Source organism: Spermophilus citellus, assembly GCF_964194105.1.
Source record: "Spermophilus citellus genome assembly, chromosome: 4".
NCBI classification, from domain to species: domain Eukaryota; kingdom Metazoa; phylum Chordata; class Mammalia; order Rodentia; family Sciuridae; genus Spermophilus; species Spermophilus citellus.
The window spans coordinates 165,672,362-165,691,032 of record NC_138185.1 but is presented as its reverse complement, the minus strand read 5'-3'; the positions used below and the strand labels follow the sequence as shown (position 1 = coordinate 165,691,032).

Genomic DNA, 18,671 nt, shown 5'->3' with positions numbered 1-18,671 from the left:
TGTATGGCACAGCATTAGTGACAAGGTGAAAGAAAAGCATCAAAATCAGGGCCACTGTGGGCATGAACTGTGTTGGGAGAACAGAGAACAGGTTGGTTTGGCTGAAGATCCCAGAGGTCAGCATTCATGCAGGATCAGGCAAAGGATTATGTATATTAGTGGCAGCCAGGTTGGTCTTGAGCAAAGTACTTATGTGTGCTCTGCAGGGGTCTTTGCATGCAGCATATAGGGCCCAGGAGACAGAGGTAGCAGTCAATTAAACAAGCCTGTGGTGCTAGGCTTGCAGGTTTATTCTGTGGCTACAGGAAACCTTTACAAACACAACGTCTGTGGATGTGGGCTTTTCCCTGCGGAAGACAGCAATGAGGGAAAGCACCTACTAGAATCATTGAGGAGCCCAGGGCACTCTCACATCCTCAGCAGCTGGTTTCCTTAGAAACCTAGTGGAACACGTGCATGTTGCTTCTGGGTCACACATATTAAGTAAGTACTCAATAAATCCTTGCTAACTGACTGTAAATCATAATCGATTTACAAATAATCACCATCTCATTAATAAGTTGTCCATGAAAATTAGAAACTTCAAAATTGGATGTAAGGATTTATTTATTGTCTTCCTTAAAACAGACTTCCCTTATTTGAATTGTTAAGTTCTTGTTTATTATTTAAGTGCTTGCTTAATAGAGTCCCAGTTAATTGTGCCTATAGATTTCCTTGCTTTGCCTTTCTTATTCCATGATTCCTTTTCCACATTCTTTCTTGTGAGGAATGAAGACTATGTATGTAATATTTTTAGGCCATAAGTGCTCAGTAGTTACTCAGTAAAGATCAGTGGTCAATCTTTTCTGTTCATCCCTGCTCCTCGGATAGCACTCTCTAATTTACAATGTGTTGTCTCAAACATTAGGGTCATGTATGCAAGCCCCACCTTATGGCCAAGTAGTTGAGGCCCAGAAAGAGTAAATGATTTTTTTTCAAACAGCTGGGAGTGTGGCTATGGAACTAGCATTCAGCTCTTCTGTCTCCTAGTGCAGATTTTTTCCCGGTTGTACAAGATGATGTTGTACATCACTGGGAGTATCCAGACAAGACAATGCTGAAAAACAACCCTGAACTGAAGAGGTCCAGTCCTTATTTGGGGAATGTAGTTGGGGAGCTCAGCATCTCTTTGTTCACCAGCAGACTTCTTGTGATATCATTTTGTAAACCAGCAGGACCACTGAGCAGTGGCAAGAAAGCTCAGGGAGGGACATCTCCTGAACTCCAGGAGTTGCTTAAGGTTTGAGATTTTCTAAGGATTTAAGATTGAAGCAGTGGTTTCTTATAAGAAAATTAATTAACCAATAGATAATTCCCTACAAGGAAGCAGAAGGCCACTGCCTGTCAGATCTCCCTTGCCTGCTGTTACACAGTATTAGACATCAGTAGGTTAACAGAGCCATTTCTATGGAAACTAGCTCATTATTTCTTTTTTTGTTAGAACCCTACTGGTTCATGGTCTGAGCTTCCATATTATTAAAAAATATATAAATTCAACATATACCAAACAAAATACTAATCTTCTTCTTGCCATGAACAAAGCCTCCCTACCATCTAAAAATGCCAACTCCCATTTATGGTTATAAGCCATTTCCTTATCCAAGCCTCAGATTAAAAACTAAAAGCATGTGTATCATTTTAAAATTGCAAGACAGCCTATTCATTTGTTTCAGTTTGCAAAATCCATGGCTTTGAAGTCAACAATTTTCAAGGGCTGTGGTTTTTTTGTCAAGGTCATTAAAAGCAGCTAACCAATGACCTCCTTTCCAAGAGGAAGGCTGAATCTTGTAGAAGTTAATGTTCTGAAAAGCAGGAGTTTGCTGGAAAGCACAGAGCTGTCATTTCAAATACTGGTCTCTGGCACCAGAGTGAGGCAGGGACACTGCAGGTCCTACTCTCCACCTATACAGCAGAGATGCTCCCGTGCTGATTTGAAGTCAGACTCAATTTCCCTTGGTTGGTAAGTGTCGACTTCCCAGCAAACCCGCATGGAAATAGTAGAATGCATTTTAAGTTGATATGGTTCCGTTTCTTCCCTCTTGGCCCAATAGCAGGCTTGGCTGTTAGGACTTCTGTGCTCATCCTCATCCACTTTAGCTCACCCTACAGCTACACAGACCCACACACCGGAAGAAATGGCTATTGTGTTTGTGAAAATGGCTAAACATATACCATAGACCCCCAGATTAGGATCAGTCTGGTGCCTCTGAAAATGTGAATTGGGAGAGGCTGAAAGAAAATCTTTCCCTGGAGAGACTGCTGCAGAAACTCCCTTCTCACTAATGTGCTCACTTAATCTGAGCCTCAGTCTCCTCCAAGAGGCAGATAGCGCTCGATAGGATAATGCTTTGAAGCGCTTGGCCTAGTTCCCAGCACATGACCAGCTCTCAGTTCTATAAGCTAATACTCGAATGAGTTCCTGGTCCTCTGGTGAAAGAACGGAGCATTAGGCTTGCAAATGAATTCCCGGAAATAAGAAGCACTAAACGATGGAGAGGAGAGAGAGGGAGGTTGAAGCTCTTGGAAGGCTCTTTTTGTTTTGCTTTGTTTACAAATCCATCCTCCCCCTCAGCCAGCACTGTGTTGTCCAGCCCTCTGTATTCTTGTCCTCCTGTGAACTCCCGGAGGCTTCCAGGGGTGGCTGTCTACCTGTGCTGTCCCTCTATCCTCCCTCCTCTCTCCCCTTCAAATATAAGCTATGATCCATGGAGTCCAGGATTGTCCCACACCCTCCATCTCCAAGCTCCTCCATGCCTGCTGGTGCAAAGCCATCCTACACCTGCCCTACCCAGTCTATCCTCATCTCCTTTTCCCTTCTCCATCTCAAACTTCCACACTCCTGCTCAAAACTGAGCAAAGGTAAGTAAAGAGATCTTTATGATGCACCCAGTTGTCAAAAAATATGATTAGGAGCAGGACGCAATGGTCACTTTTATAATCCCAGCAGCTTAGGAGACTGAGGCAAGAGGATCTCAATTCAAAGCCAGTCTTGGCAACTTAGTGAGGTCCTAGGCAACTCGATGAGGCCCTGACTCTAAATATAATATTAAAAAGGGCTGAGGATGTGTGTGACTCAGTGGTTAAGTGCCCCTGGATTCAATCCCTGGTTTAAAAAAAAAATTATATGATTGGGAAAGAGTGAACATGTGAGGTGCACTCTAACATGGCTACTCTTGACTTGAAAGTGTTGCTGGAGCAGCAATGGGCTCACAATAAATCCCTTATAAATTTCAACTGTCTGTAGTTGCTGAGGAACAAAAAGAAATTAGTGTTTTTCTGATTAGCAGAGATCAATGCACTATTTTGGAATTTGGGGATCCAAATGGCCAATGGTAATAGAAGGAGATGCCTGGCAAAAAGCTACCTGAAACCTGGCAGACTAACACTTTACAATTATTATTTGAGTTACACTGCATCTACTCTTTATAAATTCACCAGTGTTATATCTTCACACAGATGAAAATGAACTGTACTCTTGGTACATAATCTAATGTTAGCATACATACTAACCTACGTGTGTACATATATATTTAATAAAACCAATTTGATGGTGTGCATATACTTGATTTAGGATATATATATATATATATACTCTAACTTATTTATCACCATAGACAATATCAATTTGATGACGGTATACTTAGTTGCTACTGAATAAATCCGAGTAGAGCTTAAAAAATAAAGGAACAAAAATACCCAAACTTGGGTTATGGTATGAGCAGTTAGCAAAGACATATATCCAAATGACTAATTGTGGAAGCTCTGAAAAAAATTCTAAATTGGGATACTTTGAAATTAGACCTCTAATTCAAAGCCAACCAACAACCAAACACTGATGATGTGTCTAGCTGACAAATGAGAATAATAAAGACATTATCAAGTGACTAGGAGGCTAATTTATATTCCGGATCTAGAAATTGTTTGTTTTATTGCTAGTGGGATACATGTAAATAGACAAAACAAATAAATTAAAACCTCTCAGCACCTACTGCAAATACCAAAACAGTGCCTGGAACATAGAGTTTTAATTAAAATTAAAGGTCCTAGGGAAGTCTGTCTGAGTGCTTTGAAAAACATCATTAAAGGATGAAAAGAATGGAATCTTCCACAATTAACCTACCCTCTCTAAGGCAAAGATCCCATTATCAAAACATTTATTTATCTCTGTGCAGCAGAAATAAGGGGTTTTATGCTTCTTGTAAAGGCTAAATGACAGGAAAATGTATGGTTTCTTAACAGAAAAGTTCCTCCTGGAAGAAATTAAAACACTGCATTTATTTTTAGAAAAAGAAATCTCATTGAAGGGTTGTTATTCCACAACAGGCCTATTTCTCATGTTCTTCGTGTGGAGGTGGGGGACTCTCATAAAAAAGAATAAAATGCCTTCTGTATTTTGGAATTCAGGTGGGAGAATTAAGACATTTTTGAATAATTCTACCAATCTCTCATATATAATTGTTCTAGAGGTTTTTGTTATTTGTGTTCTGCTTGCTTTCTGGCCAGTATAATGCAGCATAATCTCATTCTACCAGTACAATGCACAAAGGAGACTCGGCTCTGTTATAAATGATCAGGAACCAAATATCTATAAAGCATAATGAGAATCATGAGCACTAGCAGTATTCATCACTGGAAAAATAATAGGGATTATAAAACCAAAAAGCCAATTAGTTTGAAACTTTTTGCAGGTAATGCTTTCTTTGAGCAGCTTTTTCGTGCATGCCTTTGTGGCTACTTTCTGGATATCTTTTCTATTTCTCATCATGGGTACCGTGGGCCTTTAGAACAACACAATTCACTGTTGCCTGGCATGCTGTGGGGCTTTGAAGTCTCCACTTCTGTACACTAAATGCCAAAAGCACCCACGGTTACTGTCATAAGCAAAACCACCCTCATACATTTCCAAAGGTCTCCTAAGAAGTCCTACCTCCCTGGTTGGATATCCCTGCTGGTGGGTCAAGTGTGAGGCATGGAGAAAAGATTGAATCTCATTTGGTATTGCCAGAGTGTAGATGACTACAATTTTTAAGAGACTTTGGCGGTAGAGTTTTGAAAAAATAAACCTTCAGCACTGTAGTTCTCTGATACGAATACAGAGAATGTAACCACACAGAGTCCATGCTGTACCTTGGTCACAACAGATAATCTAGCCCTTGGCAGCTACTACCCCACTTCAAGGCTCAGGATGGCTTGCTAGGCCAAAGAAAGTCACACTAGCACTATCCAAACTTGGGTCATCACCCCAGAAGATGCCCTCAAATGTTCTTCATTCTCAGAAGTGGCTTCTGAAATCTCACTTATCCAAAAGAACCTAAATCTGGCTCTGTTTCCTCTGCTGCTCTTGGAGAGGTGGAGTCCACCATTGGGAACATCTCTGGAACAATCTTTTCAGGGACAGACTGGGCTTTGCCAAACTTCAACTCATCACTAACCAGTGTATCATCAAAGGCTAGGCTGATGGGGTAACGGAGGCAGTATAGAGAATTGAATCACCTGTCTTTTTAACTAAAAGCATTTTTGTCATTTGAAGAGACATATGTGTTCTGAAGCTTTGTCTAAATGAGCTTTTCAGCAAAGTTTTACTTTTAGAGCTATTTCAATGATCAGTGTATTCAAATCATTTCCTTTCCTCTTAAACAAGTTCTGCCCAACTTGGGTTACATGTAAAATGAAACAGGAACATTGGCAAAGAATATCTCTGTTTTCCTGTTGAAACTCTCAGTGAGACTCCGTGGTGGAGGTCATGGTTAGCCTGTTCAATCCCCAGCACTGCCCTCTCACACACACAGTAGGATCAAAAATCTAAACGTTAGAGCTATAAGCTATAAATCTCTTAGAAGAAAATTAGGACAAAAGCTTCACATCATCAGATTCGGCAAAAATTTCTTGTATATGACACCAAAGACACAGGAAGCAACAGCAAATAGACAAACTGGAATTCACAATCATTTAAAACTGCTGTGCATCAGAAGACAGCATCAACAGTGAAAAGGCAGCCCATGTAATGGGGGGAAATATCTGCAAACCATTTTTTTTGATAAGAGGTTAACATCCTGGATATATAAGTACCTACGCCTCAAGTACAGCAGTGTATGAGGGAACCTTTTCCCCACATCCTTGCAACATTTTTTGATACTTGTATTCTTGATAATTGCCCTTCTGACTGGAGTGAGATGGAATCTCAATGTAATTTTAATTTGTATTTCTCTAATTGCTAGAGATGTCAAACATTCTTTCATATATTTGTTGACCATTTATATTTCTCCTTCTGTGAAGTGCCTGTTCAGTTCCTTTGCCCATTTATTGATTGGGTTATTTGTGGGCTTTTTGGTGTTAATTTTTGAGTTCTTATTATATCCTGGAGATTAATGCTCTAGCTGAGGTGCTGGTGGCAAAGATTTTTCTCCTATTCTGTGGGTTCTCTTTTCAGGTTTTTGATTGTTTCCTTTTGCTGTGAAGAAGCTCTTTAGTCTGATACTATCCCATTTATTGATTCTTAATTTTATTTCTTGTGCTTTAGGAGTCTTGTTGAGGAATTCGGTTCCTAAGCCGATATGATAGAGATTTGGGCCTACTTTTTCTTCTAGTAGGTATAATGCCTAGATCCTTGATCCACTTTGAGTTGAGTTTTGTGCAGGGTGAGAGATATGGGTTTAATTATATTTATGTGGGTTTGTCTCTGTATCTTCTATTCTATTTCATTGGTATTCATGTCTGTTTGGGTGCCAATACCATGCCATTTTTATTATCCTGTAGTAAAATTCAAAGTCTGGGATTATGATGCCTCCTACTTCACTTTTCTCACTAAGGATTGCTTTGGCTATTCTAGGCCTCTTATTTTTCCAAATGAATTTCTTGACTATTTTTAGTATATATATATACACAATGGAATATTACTCTGTCATAAAGAAGAATGAAATCTTGACATTTGCAGGTAAATGGTTGAAACTGGAGACTATTAAGCTAAGTGAAAATAAGCCAATCCCCCAAAAACCAAAGGCTGAATGGTTTGGATTAGACAAAGAGGAAGGAAGGGAAGGGAGGGAAGATGGGAATAGGAAAGACAGTAGGATGAATTGGACATAACTTTCCTATGTTATATATGAATTTACACCCAGTGAAACTCCACATTATGTACAACCACAAGAATGGGATCCTAATTAGAATAAGTTATACTCCATGTATGTATAATATGTCAAAATATACTCTACTGCCATGTATATCTAAAGAGAACAACAACAACAACAAAACCAGGAATAAAAACCCAGTTCAAAAATGGAAAATGGAGCATTGGTTGTGCATGCCTATAACCCAGCAGCTTTGAAAGCTGAGGCAGGAGGAATGCAGTTTCGTAGCCAGCCTTAGCAACTTAGTGAGGTCCTAAGCAACTTAGCAAAATCCTGTCTCAAAATCAAATATAAAGCCAGCTGGGGGTGTGGCTCAGTGGTTAAGTTCCCTGGCTTCAATCTCTGTACCAAAAAAAAAAAAAAAAAAAAAAAAAAGACAAGAATAGAAAATGGACTTGAAGACATTTCACCAAAGATGATATATGAATAACCAATAAGCATTTTAAAAAGACATTCAACGTCACTAATCATTAGGGAAATTCAAATCAAAATGACACATCATACCCACTAGGATAACGAACAAAACAAACAAACAAAATGCCAGAAAATGGCAAGTGTTGGAAAGATGTAGAAAAATTGGAACCCATGGTGGAAAATAGTGTGGTGATTCGTCAAAAAAATTAAATAGAGGTTAACCATATGAGCCACCAATTCCACTTTTGGATACATACTCAAAGAATTAAAAACCAGTTCTAAAAAAGATGTGTGTACACCCATGTTCATAGCAGCATTTTCATAGTAGCTAAAATGTGGAAGCAACAAATGTGTCCATCAATTGATTGAGGAGCTGGGCCCAGTGCCACACACCTGTAATCCCAGCAGCTCTGAATGCTAAGGCAGGAGGATTGCAAATTCAAAGCAAGTCAGCAAAAGTGAGGCGCTAAGCAACTCAGTGAGACCCTGTCTCTAAATAAAATCCAAAATAGGGCTGGGGATGTGGCTCAGTGGTCGAGGGCCCCTCAGTTCAATCCCCAACATGCCCCCCCCAAAATAGATTGATGGATGAAATATAATATATACATACAATGGAATATTATTCAACCTTAAAAAGGAAGAATATTCTGACATGTTACCACATGGCTGAACCTTGAAGATATTATGCTAAATTAAAGAAGCCAGTCACAAAAAGACAAATGGTATATGATTTTGCTTGTATGAATCACCTAAAAGTAGTTCAGAATCAGAGACAGACAGTGGAATAGTGGTTGTCAAAGGCTCAGGGGAGGGAGAAAAGGAAAATATTGCTTAATAGTTTCAGTTTTGCAAGATAAAAGTTCTGGAGTTAGATGCTGGTTGTACAACAAATTTAATGTACTGAATACCACTGAGCTGCATGCTTGGAAATTATGATCATAATTAATTTGCTCTGTATTTACCACAGGAAAAAAATAGGGGGAAAAAGAATCAGTACTTCAGAGAATCAGTAACGTAGAGGTCTCCTTTTAGAGGAAAGAGGGAGGGTTGGAGGGAAGGATGGAAGAAGAAGAAAGTAAGGGAGAGAAAACTAGTATGTGTTTGAGGTACACTGCCCAAATAACTCAAGCTTAGAAGACAGACTAACTTTTACTTACTTACTTACCACAGTTAGATATGAAAATGGTTTTTCTCCTCCTCCTCTCACATAGTTTTGTTTGTCTGTCTGTCTATATTTTCGGGCTTTTTTTTTTTTCTTTTTGTTGTTGTTTTGCAGCACTTGGTTCTACAGGGTTTGAATAAATCCACATAAGCCAGAAATAGAGACATATCACATGGTGTTTCAGGAAATAGCTGGAAAGTATGGCTGCATATATGTTGCCTTTCACAACATTTACAAAGGCACTTACGTTTAGGACACTGTGGGGTTTGACATTTTGGGGTGTAACTTTTCCTTTTAAGACCTTCAGATTTTGCCTAAGTCACAACATGAGTGAAGAGCTTCCAAGGAAATGAACTTCAGAAAATGATGACCTGGTTCTTTGAAGATCTGGCAACATAGTATTCTGAGTTTGAATGTTGTGAGGCGCAGTTAGGGACTCACTCCAGGATAGATCAGAGTCAATCTATCTATCTCTGATCTATCCTATTGAGGACCCACTCCAGGATAGATCAGAATCAATCAAAATGATTAACTACTAATATTTGATGTTGTTTGATGTAGGGGGAAAAAAAGAGAAGAAAGAGAAAGCATTAAGAACATGGAAGGGAATCCAGTGAATTCCAATGAATGTACAGATGTCCATTCTATATTATGACCAGTTTCAAAGAGAAAGAAGAGAGTGGATCACAAAAAGAAAAACTACTGGGATAGGGAGAGTGAAGCACTCAAAACATGCATGGTGTGAGAGAAGGGAGCTGGAGCCTTGGATCCACTGCCCGCCCAAACCAGCTCTGCGCCAGTGTTTCCAGCTCCTCTCTCCTCCCACCCCAGCTCTGGGCAGCATTTCCTTCCCTCCAGTCCCGCTCCTTCATCTCTGGATCCCACCCTCTGTTTTTAGTCTGAAGCGCCTCTTTTTACCTTCCAGTTGGTGAAGATCCCCCCACCCAAGTGACTCTAAGCCTAAGTGGATCCAGGGTCCTTGCTACATGATTCTTACTCCTCACCAAATGCCATGGTTAGTTTTTAAGAAATCAAGTAATTCTTTAGGACACTGGTCTAGAACTCTAGAGTTCTTCCCGGCTCTTCAGGAGATGGGGATTTTTTCCCCTTGCTTTTGTGGAAATGCAGCTGAATGTGAAGAGGGGGAAATGTACTAAGTGATGCTAGAATTGGCACGGGCCTTTGTCTGGGTCATATGGTAAAACAAGAACCTAGAGGATGTAGCTGCCTAAAACTAGAAACCCAAAGCCTGTGTTTAACTTTTAAGTCTATTTAGGTTTCAAATGTGTTCCCTCTCCAGCATTTTTAAACACCTGCCCCTTCCTTCTATCCCCACTTCAATTCCCCTCCTCCCTACTTCCCTTCCCTACTCCTGCCAAGGTCTCCTTTCATGGAAGGCAGAATGGCTTTCCCACTCCAAAGTTGGTCATGTCCCAATTCCTGGAACCTGTCAGTACATTATGTTACCTGGAAAGGGGGGGGATTCAGTTTGCAGATGGAATTAAGGTTGCTAATCAGCTGACCTAAAAGAGAGACAGGAACAGGAGTCAGAGGGAGATGTAACTTCAGCGGAGTGATGTGATGTAAAAACTCAACTCACTTTTGCCAGCTTTGAAGACGCTTTGGAAAGGATGGGGTCAAGTGCCAAGGAATGCTGGTAGCTTCTAGAAGCTAGAGAAAGAAAGGGAGCAGATTCTCTCTGAAGAAATGAATTCATCCCCAGAGGGAACACAGCCCTGCTCATACCTGGATTTTAGCCCCAGCGTACCCTGTTTTAGAGTTCTGATCTCTAATGTTTAAGTCACTAACTGTGTAATGGTCTGCTACAATAGCATTAGAACTAACACACACTCCCCATCTCAGTCTCCTCAGGACACTCACAGCTTTTTCCAGGCATTAGGACACCAACTTTCCTAGATGCATTAATGGAAATAATGGAGCATTTTAATCAGTTAATAGCATATCTGTTGGCCAGTGACAGAAAACCTCTTACTAATGGTGGTGTATGCAAGATAGGCACTTATTCCTCTCTCGTGTCAAAGCGGGCCAGTGCACGGCTGGCCTGGTGTCTCCACATAGTCATTAAAGACTTGGATCCTTCCTGCTCATCCTAGTGTTCAAGATGGTCAGCAGCAGAAGGCAGGAGACACAAGGGGTTAACTCCTTCCTTCAAGGGCACTTCATATATATATGATGGACAGATGGACACAACACCTTTATTTTATTTATTTATTTTTATGTGGCGCTGAGGATCGAACCCAGTGGCTCCCATGGGCTAGGCAAGCACTCTACCATTGAGCTACAACCCCAACCCCTTCAAGGATGCTTCTGCTTTTATCACATTGGCCAAAATCTAATCAGATAACAACATCTACTTGCAAGGAAAGCTGGAGAATGCCTTTCAGCAAACTATACCCTGTTAAGATTCAGGGTTCTTATGATCTCTAGTTTTTTTTAAAGGTCATTATTAATAAGAGGAAGGGATAGTGGGAGGCAAATTGTGGTCTCTGCTACAAGTTACTGTGTGATCTGATTTAGATCCAAGGGCTAAAGAGTATCTGGACCGACTCCCAAGTATTCCACAGGTTCAAAATGCTGTGATTATCTGCATCCGTGTGATGAATGAATACTAGTTTGTCAAAAACTTTAGCTTCACAGAACTCTGTCCAGGGGTTACATTATCCAGATACCAACTCTGGATGAATGGAAGGGTTAGGCTCCTCTACAGAGTAAGTCACTATGCCATTTCCATGCTATGGTGTTTGATGGACTATTAGATGTGGATTTGACTGTGGGAATATCATTAGCTGTAAGGCTGAGGTGACTGGGTTCCTAACCATGCTGATAAAATCAAAGTTTTTGTTGTGGTTGTTGTTTTAACGTATGTTTTTCCCTCCCTTGATCTCCAAATGTACGAAAGTAGAGTTTGGGGATCTTTGTGGCTTCAAAAATCCCGTCAATCTTCCCTCTCATTTGTTTTGTCTCCAAACTCTTTGAAAATGAGTCACAGGAACAGTCAATTATCTTCTAATTTATACTGCAAATGCTGTTGGATGGCTTATTTTGCAGTATTCGTTACAAAGTAACATTCTCTATAAAGATACATGTGTGTTTACAGAAAATTATATATAATTTCTTCTTTTGTCTTGAAGAATTATATATCAAGAAATAAGTGCCAAAGGAAGTAGTTTTTTTTACTTTTGCACTTTTTTGTACTTAAAACAAAAATTGTTTTTTGGTTTTAGTGTGGAGGTAAAACGATGTATGAAACTTACTGGGATTATTCTTCCTTCCCTAAGTTTTCTATGTGTCTTCTTTCCTTCTTGAGATGGGTAACCTCATCCTGCTCCATCCTTAAATAAAAAGATTTCCCAAAGTTAGCAAAGGTCAAGGCTTTTAATATAATGTCTTCGGAACAAGATTTTCCTAGTGTTGACTGAAGCAGTGTTTAACTTTTCTCATTTCTTGGGTCATGCACTTGAGGCTAAATTGAAGCTCTCTGATACCGCTTCAATATTGGGCATCAGTGACCTCAAGAGTCATAGTCACACAGTTGGTCCTGAAATAGCATAGGGCACCTTGACATGGAGCAAGACCCAATCAGAACATGAGGGAAATGAGTACTGAAAAGAAAACAGGAAATTTTTAAGATGAACAACAGGAATAAAGAGAGACGATGTGTCGATAAAGGATTAGAAGACAAATGACAATGGGTAGGGCTTGAAGTGGGTGCAGGCACACCAGAGGAGGAGGTCTACACCACTAGAGCAAAGACGTCTTCTCGTGATCTACACAGTTGGCAGAACTCCACTCTCAAAACATGTGTGCTCCATTCCATGTTTATAAAAGAAGCAAGTCTCTTTTGTACTTAATTTAGAAGAAACAATGATAGGGTAATTGATGTATTTAACAATTTAAAGATGGCGGACCCTCTGCCCTGACATTATTGGGGTACTCCTAAAGAATGGTGAGAAAAGCAAATAGTTGTAAATCGAGCTGTAATTCACACAGAATAGGGAGGAATGGCTATTTACAACAATGCTGGGTGAAGTGACACTGAGAAGCCAGCCCTCCTGCTGCAGTGTCGCTGCCACAAATAGATTGAGGTGTCACCCTTAACCAGCAGGGTGGGTTTTGAGGCCATTCGGAGAACACTGAAAACAGTGTCTTGAGTCCTAAAGGAACATAGAATTCACCCACCATCCCTCTGCTCATCTTCCCCTCCTCATCCTCTGAGCACACTTAACTCAGAATCTAACAATATTAGGAGTCAACAGACTAAGCAGCCACCACAGTAATAATGCACACCATCACCTTATCATTTGGAACTTATATTATAAATCAAGATAATTTGAGTATCTTGTTTTCTTTTTTTAAAAAATATTTATTTTTTTATTTGTTTTATTTGTTCTTTTCTTTTTTAAAAAAATATTTATTTTTTATTTGTTTTTTTTATTCTTTTTTAAATTTATTCTTAGGTGGTATTAAGGATGGAACCCAGGGCCTTGCATGTGCTAAGCAAGCGCTCTACCACTGAACCTCAATTGTTTTCTTATTGTGGAAGATCATCTTATTCTACCTAATTTGATGAACATTCTCCCCCACCATCACCCTCCAAGAAGTGACAGTGTGTGTGTTAAGCAGGTGAAGCATTGCAAAATAAAATCTCATCTTCTGGTCTGCCTGCCAATCAGGTGTAGTACTAACAGGAATGCGGAGAGCTGGAGGAGCTGGGCCTAGCTATAACCACAGTTTTAGGATCCCCTGGTTGCAAAGAACTTGCACATCTGGTGGCTCCTTCTCTGATAGTCTTCCTCTTTGTGTTTTCTTCTAGACTGCCTGAACAACCAATCCAGCACTCCGATGGCCAGCAACAACACCGCCAGCATAGCACAAGCCAGGAAGCTGGTAGAACAGCTTAAGATGGAAGCCAACATCGACAGGATAAAGGTGAGGACCACTTAACCCCCACAGTTCATCTGCCTGACAACAAGGAGCACAGTTTGCAGCCATCTGTCATTTGACTACTCTTCCATAGAGAGGGATGAGAGCAGAAATGATAGTACAGAAACTTAATGATTGGACAAATGGTCCTTTTTCTAATGTGTCTTTGCCTTCTCTAGATTTCTCTAGTATAAAATAATAGCATAAAATAAAGCTGGTTCTTCGTGTCAAATTAAAAACAAAACAACACTAAAACAGAGCAAAAAGTAAAACACAGGCTCATGGCTGAATTCCAGCGAGGAAAATGGAATGTGTGGCAGGTTGGTCCACCGGTTCACCTCCCTGACTTTATAGAGGTCCTCTTCTCATTTGGGTTCTTTCTTTTCTGTCCTTACTCAGGTTCTAAGACTCTTTCTTTTAACCCTTCTATTCACCATTGTTGGTTCATTTTTTCTTCCTTATACCCTCTTGGATTTTTTTCCTTTAACATACAAAGGTGAAACTTGATCTCCCTAAGAATAAAACAACAGAGTTATGAGTTTTTTTGGTTTCTTTGGTGGGTTGATGTGTATGGTGGGGGGTTGGTACTGGGGATGGAAATCAGGGATTCTCTCCCACTGAGCTCTATCCTCAGTCCTTTAATTCTTTGTTTGGAGACAGGGTCTAAGTTGTCAAGGCTGGCCTTGAACTTGCTGTTCTCCTGCCTGAGTTGCTGGGGTGACAGGTGTGCACCACCACGCCCAGCCAACACAGAGTTTTAATGAAAGTTAATAGTCTACTTCTTTTTCTTTCTCTGACTCCTGAAACCCAACCTGACAGCTTTGCCATATATCAGGGCTGATACTGAAGCAAGACTTCAAATCCAAAACTTTTGTTGCCAGATTTTGAATGTGAAGGTGGCCCCACAGCTATCTATTGTGAATACACAGCCATAGGAGGATAATCAGAAGGATTTGTGTCAATCATCACAACTCTGCTTCCCCAGAAACATTCTATAAAATGGAACACAGAAATGTATCTTATTGTACTAACAACAACAACAAAAAAAAAACCCCACAAAATACTCTTCTAAATGCCTTTTTAAACTAGAGCATTCATCCTACTTTCCAAACCTAAGATATTTACCCTCTGGCCTATTATAGAAACAGTTTGCTGACTCTGGTTGAAAGCCAATGGTTCTCGGCCCATCTATATATTCACATTACCCAGACGGTTATACAAAAGGACCAATTCCAATACCATACCTAAACCAATTGGAATCTCTTGGGGTATGGTCCAGGCATCAGTATTTTTTCATGTTTTTGATTTATTAATCGAAACAATCATGTATAGCAAAGTTGGAAAATTGCTGTCCCAGGGGAAGGGCTTTGGTTCTTCTGGATCCCATCAGATATGTCTTAGAGAATTAAGGGAGAGCTCATCTTTCTCCATATGTTAGCTGAGCAAATATCCAGGGATGTTTTCCCATCTGTCCTAAACCTCCTTTGTAAAATTTGACTAGTGGTAACGGGCCATAAGATTTAATCAGTGCCTGCTCTTCTTTCGACTGCTTTAATTCTTCTTGATCCACGAATGAGGTAAATAAAAGGTCCCTTCCTCTGCCTCGCTCCTTTGCCATTTTCTGCTATTCCTCCTTCCTGGCCTCTTCTTTTCTGTTCTCTTTCTGGAAAAGTACAAAGTGACAAGTTGGGCATACCAACTGCTGAGAGAAGCAAGGTGGATCAAGGACGGTGGGATCAGAAAAGGACATTTGGTTATTTTAGTGGAAGGAGGGTTCTGCCTGCAGGCATTCTGGAAAATGCCACTTTGCCTTTTGGGCTGCCCAGGGAAGATAAAAGTTCATGAAGCTCTACTGTGGTTGGCATTTACGGTTTCTGCTCAGCATCCCCAGGCACTGTTCCTGAAGGAGGACGTGGGGTACTGACAGGTGGTGGAAACTGACAGGAGTGGGAGAAGAACTGAAATAGACATTTTTAGTGATAGGTCAGACCTTCATCATCCCTCTCCTGAATGACTGACTGCAAGGGGTTCCTACCGGATCTCTGCAATCCCATCTCAACCCACCTTCATTGCTATCAATTACCTGTCACATTGCCACCAAAGTAAACTTTACAAAAGAAAATCCCACTGTGTTCGTTTCCCACTGGAAATCTCACCATGATACCGCATCACCTGTAGGATACAATTCAAATTCTTTAGCAGGGTCATGAGGTTCCCCTGGTCCCCAGTCACCACTTCAGCTTCCTCCCCTTCCTGTCACCCACAAGTCTTATTAAGCCACTTTGAATTTTCTTGATGGCAATTTCAAATGTCTAGAACATTCTTTCTACCTTTCTGCTTAACTGCATTGACTCCTTGAAGAATCAGACCAGTCTTTAGGTCCTTTAAGAAGCTTTCCTAGAGCTAAGCACAGTGGCACATGCCTGTAATCTCAGCAGCTCAGCAGGCTGAGGCAGGAGGATTGTGAGTTCAAAGCCAGCCACAGCAACTTAGTGAGGCCCTAAGTAACTCAGTGAGACCCTGTATCTAAATAAAAACTATGAAAAAGGGGCTGGGGATATAGCTCAGTTGGTTGAGTGCCCTGGGTTCAATCCCGGGTACCAAAAACAAAACAAAACAAAACAAACGCTTTCCTAGACTTTCCTCATAAAGTTTTGCTGATTGCTCATTCATTCATTTATCTAATATTTTATTGGGAGTTTTCTAAATTGCTAGTACTTATTAGGTTCCAGAGATCTGGAGATGGATAAAACACAATTCTTGGGGTTGAGGGTATAGCTCCATGGTAGAGTACTTGCCTAATACACTCATGACCCTAGGTTCCATCTCCAGCCCCATAAAAAAAATGGTTTTTAATGATTGTTTTCCCTCAAATATCTGTAGCCTAGTAAGATTTATATTAAAAAATTATGAACAAGACCTGTTATCAACACAAATAAAATATCCCGGAAGCACAATTACTATCAGAAAGAACCCAACCCCATGTCCTGATTGTCCTTTAAAGAGACACAAATAAATCACTACTAAAAGATGTACAGAGCATTAACCTTCTAAACTGAGCACCAAATGGTTGTCTTCCTAGGTGATCTGCACTCAGATCTCTGGCCCTCCTTGACATCATTCGGCTTTACCTTGCTGGAAATGCAGGAGCAGCCTCTATTTTGGCATTTGTTCTGCACTTCAGAGCCAGGCCTGTATGCTGTGGTGAAGTGATAGAAAACTTTTCATTTAGCTGTTGGATAAAACTACCGTTGGGTTGACACAGTTATCAGTTATCAGCTGGTTTGGGGCTTGGTTATCAGGGCTTCTGAGCATTCAGCTTCTTCACCTATTTTCTGTGTATGATGCTGCCAGCAGGAAGGGGCTTCTCTCCGAAGGTGCCAGACTTGTGATTTTTTTCAGTTAGAGTCATGACCCCTTTGAGCTATAAAGGACAGCAATACTTGTATGTACATCCGGCAGAACCTACTGCAGCTTGGTGACAAAGAGGAGGACTCTTAATAAGAGGAGATGGAGTACACTGGAGCTGCTAAGGGGCCCTTAAACAGGGAGTAGTCTTGACCCTCAGGTGACCCCAGAGTAACTCAGGCTGCAGAGAGTAGCCCTACGAGATCTGAATAACATTTTTGCTTTTCAAGTTTTTTTGTTTTCTATCCCTTTGCATCACAGGTCCTGGGAGACTTGGGCTAATGAAACCATTATCTGTTCATAAGCCCCAGGCATATACAGATCATCCTTCCAGTTTTTCTCTTTGTTATCATTTCATTCAAGGACAGAGAGTAAAGAGAAATAAAAGGAAAATGGGGAGGGGCAGGTTGTGAACTATGACACTTCGTTTTATGTAAATACACCAACATGGAGCAACAACAAAATAAAAGAGAGCTTGACCTTAGAGCATTAGTGAAGGGAACATGTACCAAAGGGGAGAGAGGAAGGTTCAGCAAATGTCTTCATTCATCATTGCATTAGAACTCGTCAGGCATGTAATAACAAGAAAAGACATGGGGTGCCTCAATCTGAAAGCAGAAGTGTAGCTGGGTAAGGGAGAAGTGAAAGGCCACTGGGAACTGTGAGAGCTCTGTCACATGTCTCTGTTTTTATGTCTTCTATCTATGTATTTCCTTGGAAGAATGGATTTCTCAGCTGCCTGGTTGATGTGGCAGATGCAAGATGGCCACCCATAGCTCCAGGGTAGCACTCACAGTTCCAGCTCCATGAAGAAAGAGACAGATTGATTCAATTAATTCCTTTCAGTCTCAGTTCCATAGTTGTAGAGTAGCATCTCTGTTCTAGCAAGAATGAGACATCTGTGGTTTCAATCAACTGGCATTAGAATAGAACCACATTATATAACCATGGCTCCAAGGAATTAACCCATCCAAATAGATAGGAAAAGAGCCAGGAACTATTGTAAGCTGGAAAGAGGATGTCTGACAGAGGTCACTGTTAGTATGAATAAAAATACTTTGCTGGGGGCTGTGGCACACACCTCTAATCCCAGCAGCTCAGGAGGCTGAGGAGGAAGATCACAAGTTCAAGGCCAGCCTCAGCAACTTAGTGAAAACGTGTCTCAAAATAAAAAATTAAAAAAGGTATAGGGATGTACCTCAGTGGAAAAGCAACCTTGAGTTCAATCCCCCCCCCAAAAAAAAAAGAAAGAAAGAAAAGGAAAAGAAAAGAAAAATAAAATTTGATGTAAGAGAAGAAGAAAGTCAAGGCCAGGGAACATGGGGAAAATGATAACTTCTTAACACCAGTTGGGTGTACCATTTGACCCCACATAAAAATTCCAAATGTGTTTCTCATTTCTCCCCATATATTTCCAGTAGACTTTTTCAACTGGTTTCCCTTACTCTTTAAACAATGTGCTATGTAAATTCCTACTTCTTTGATTATTCTGGGTCCTTCACTAGGAAAACCCTTCCCCTTATATTTTACCTATCCAAATAGTCCTCAATGATAGGTCAGCTCTGTCTCCACTTGTT

General features: G+C 40.5%; 1 protein-coding gene across 1 annotated transcript in view; it reads left to right on the top strand.

Moving 5' to 3' along the window:
* GNG2 (G protein subunit gamma 2) overlaps positions 1-18,671 on the top strand; it is a 108,988-nt gene that overhangs the window by 78,419 nt on the left and 11,898 nt on the right. Inside the window, exon 3 of the mRNA XM_081289731.1 lies at positions 13,577-13,692. Within this exon, the coding sequence (XP_081145857.1) occupies positions 13,606-13,692 (87 nt within the window). The 5' untranslated portion in view covers positions 13,577-13,605. The remainder of the gene's footprint in view (positions 1-13,576; positions 13,693-18,671) is intronic.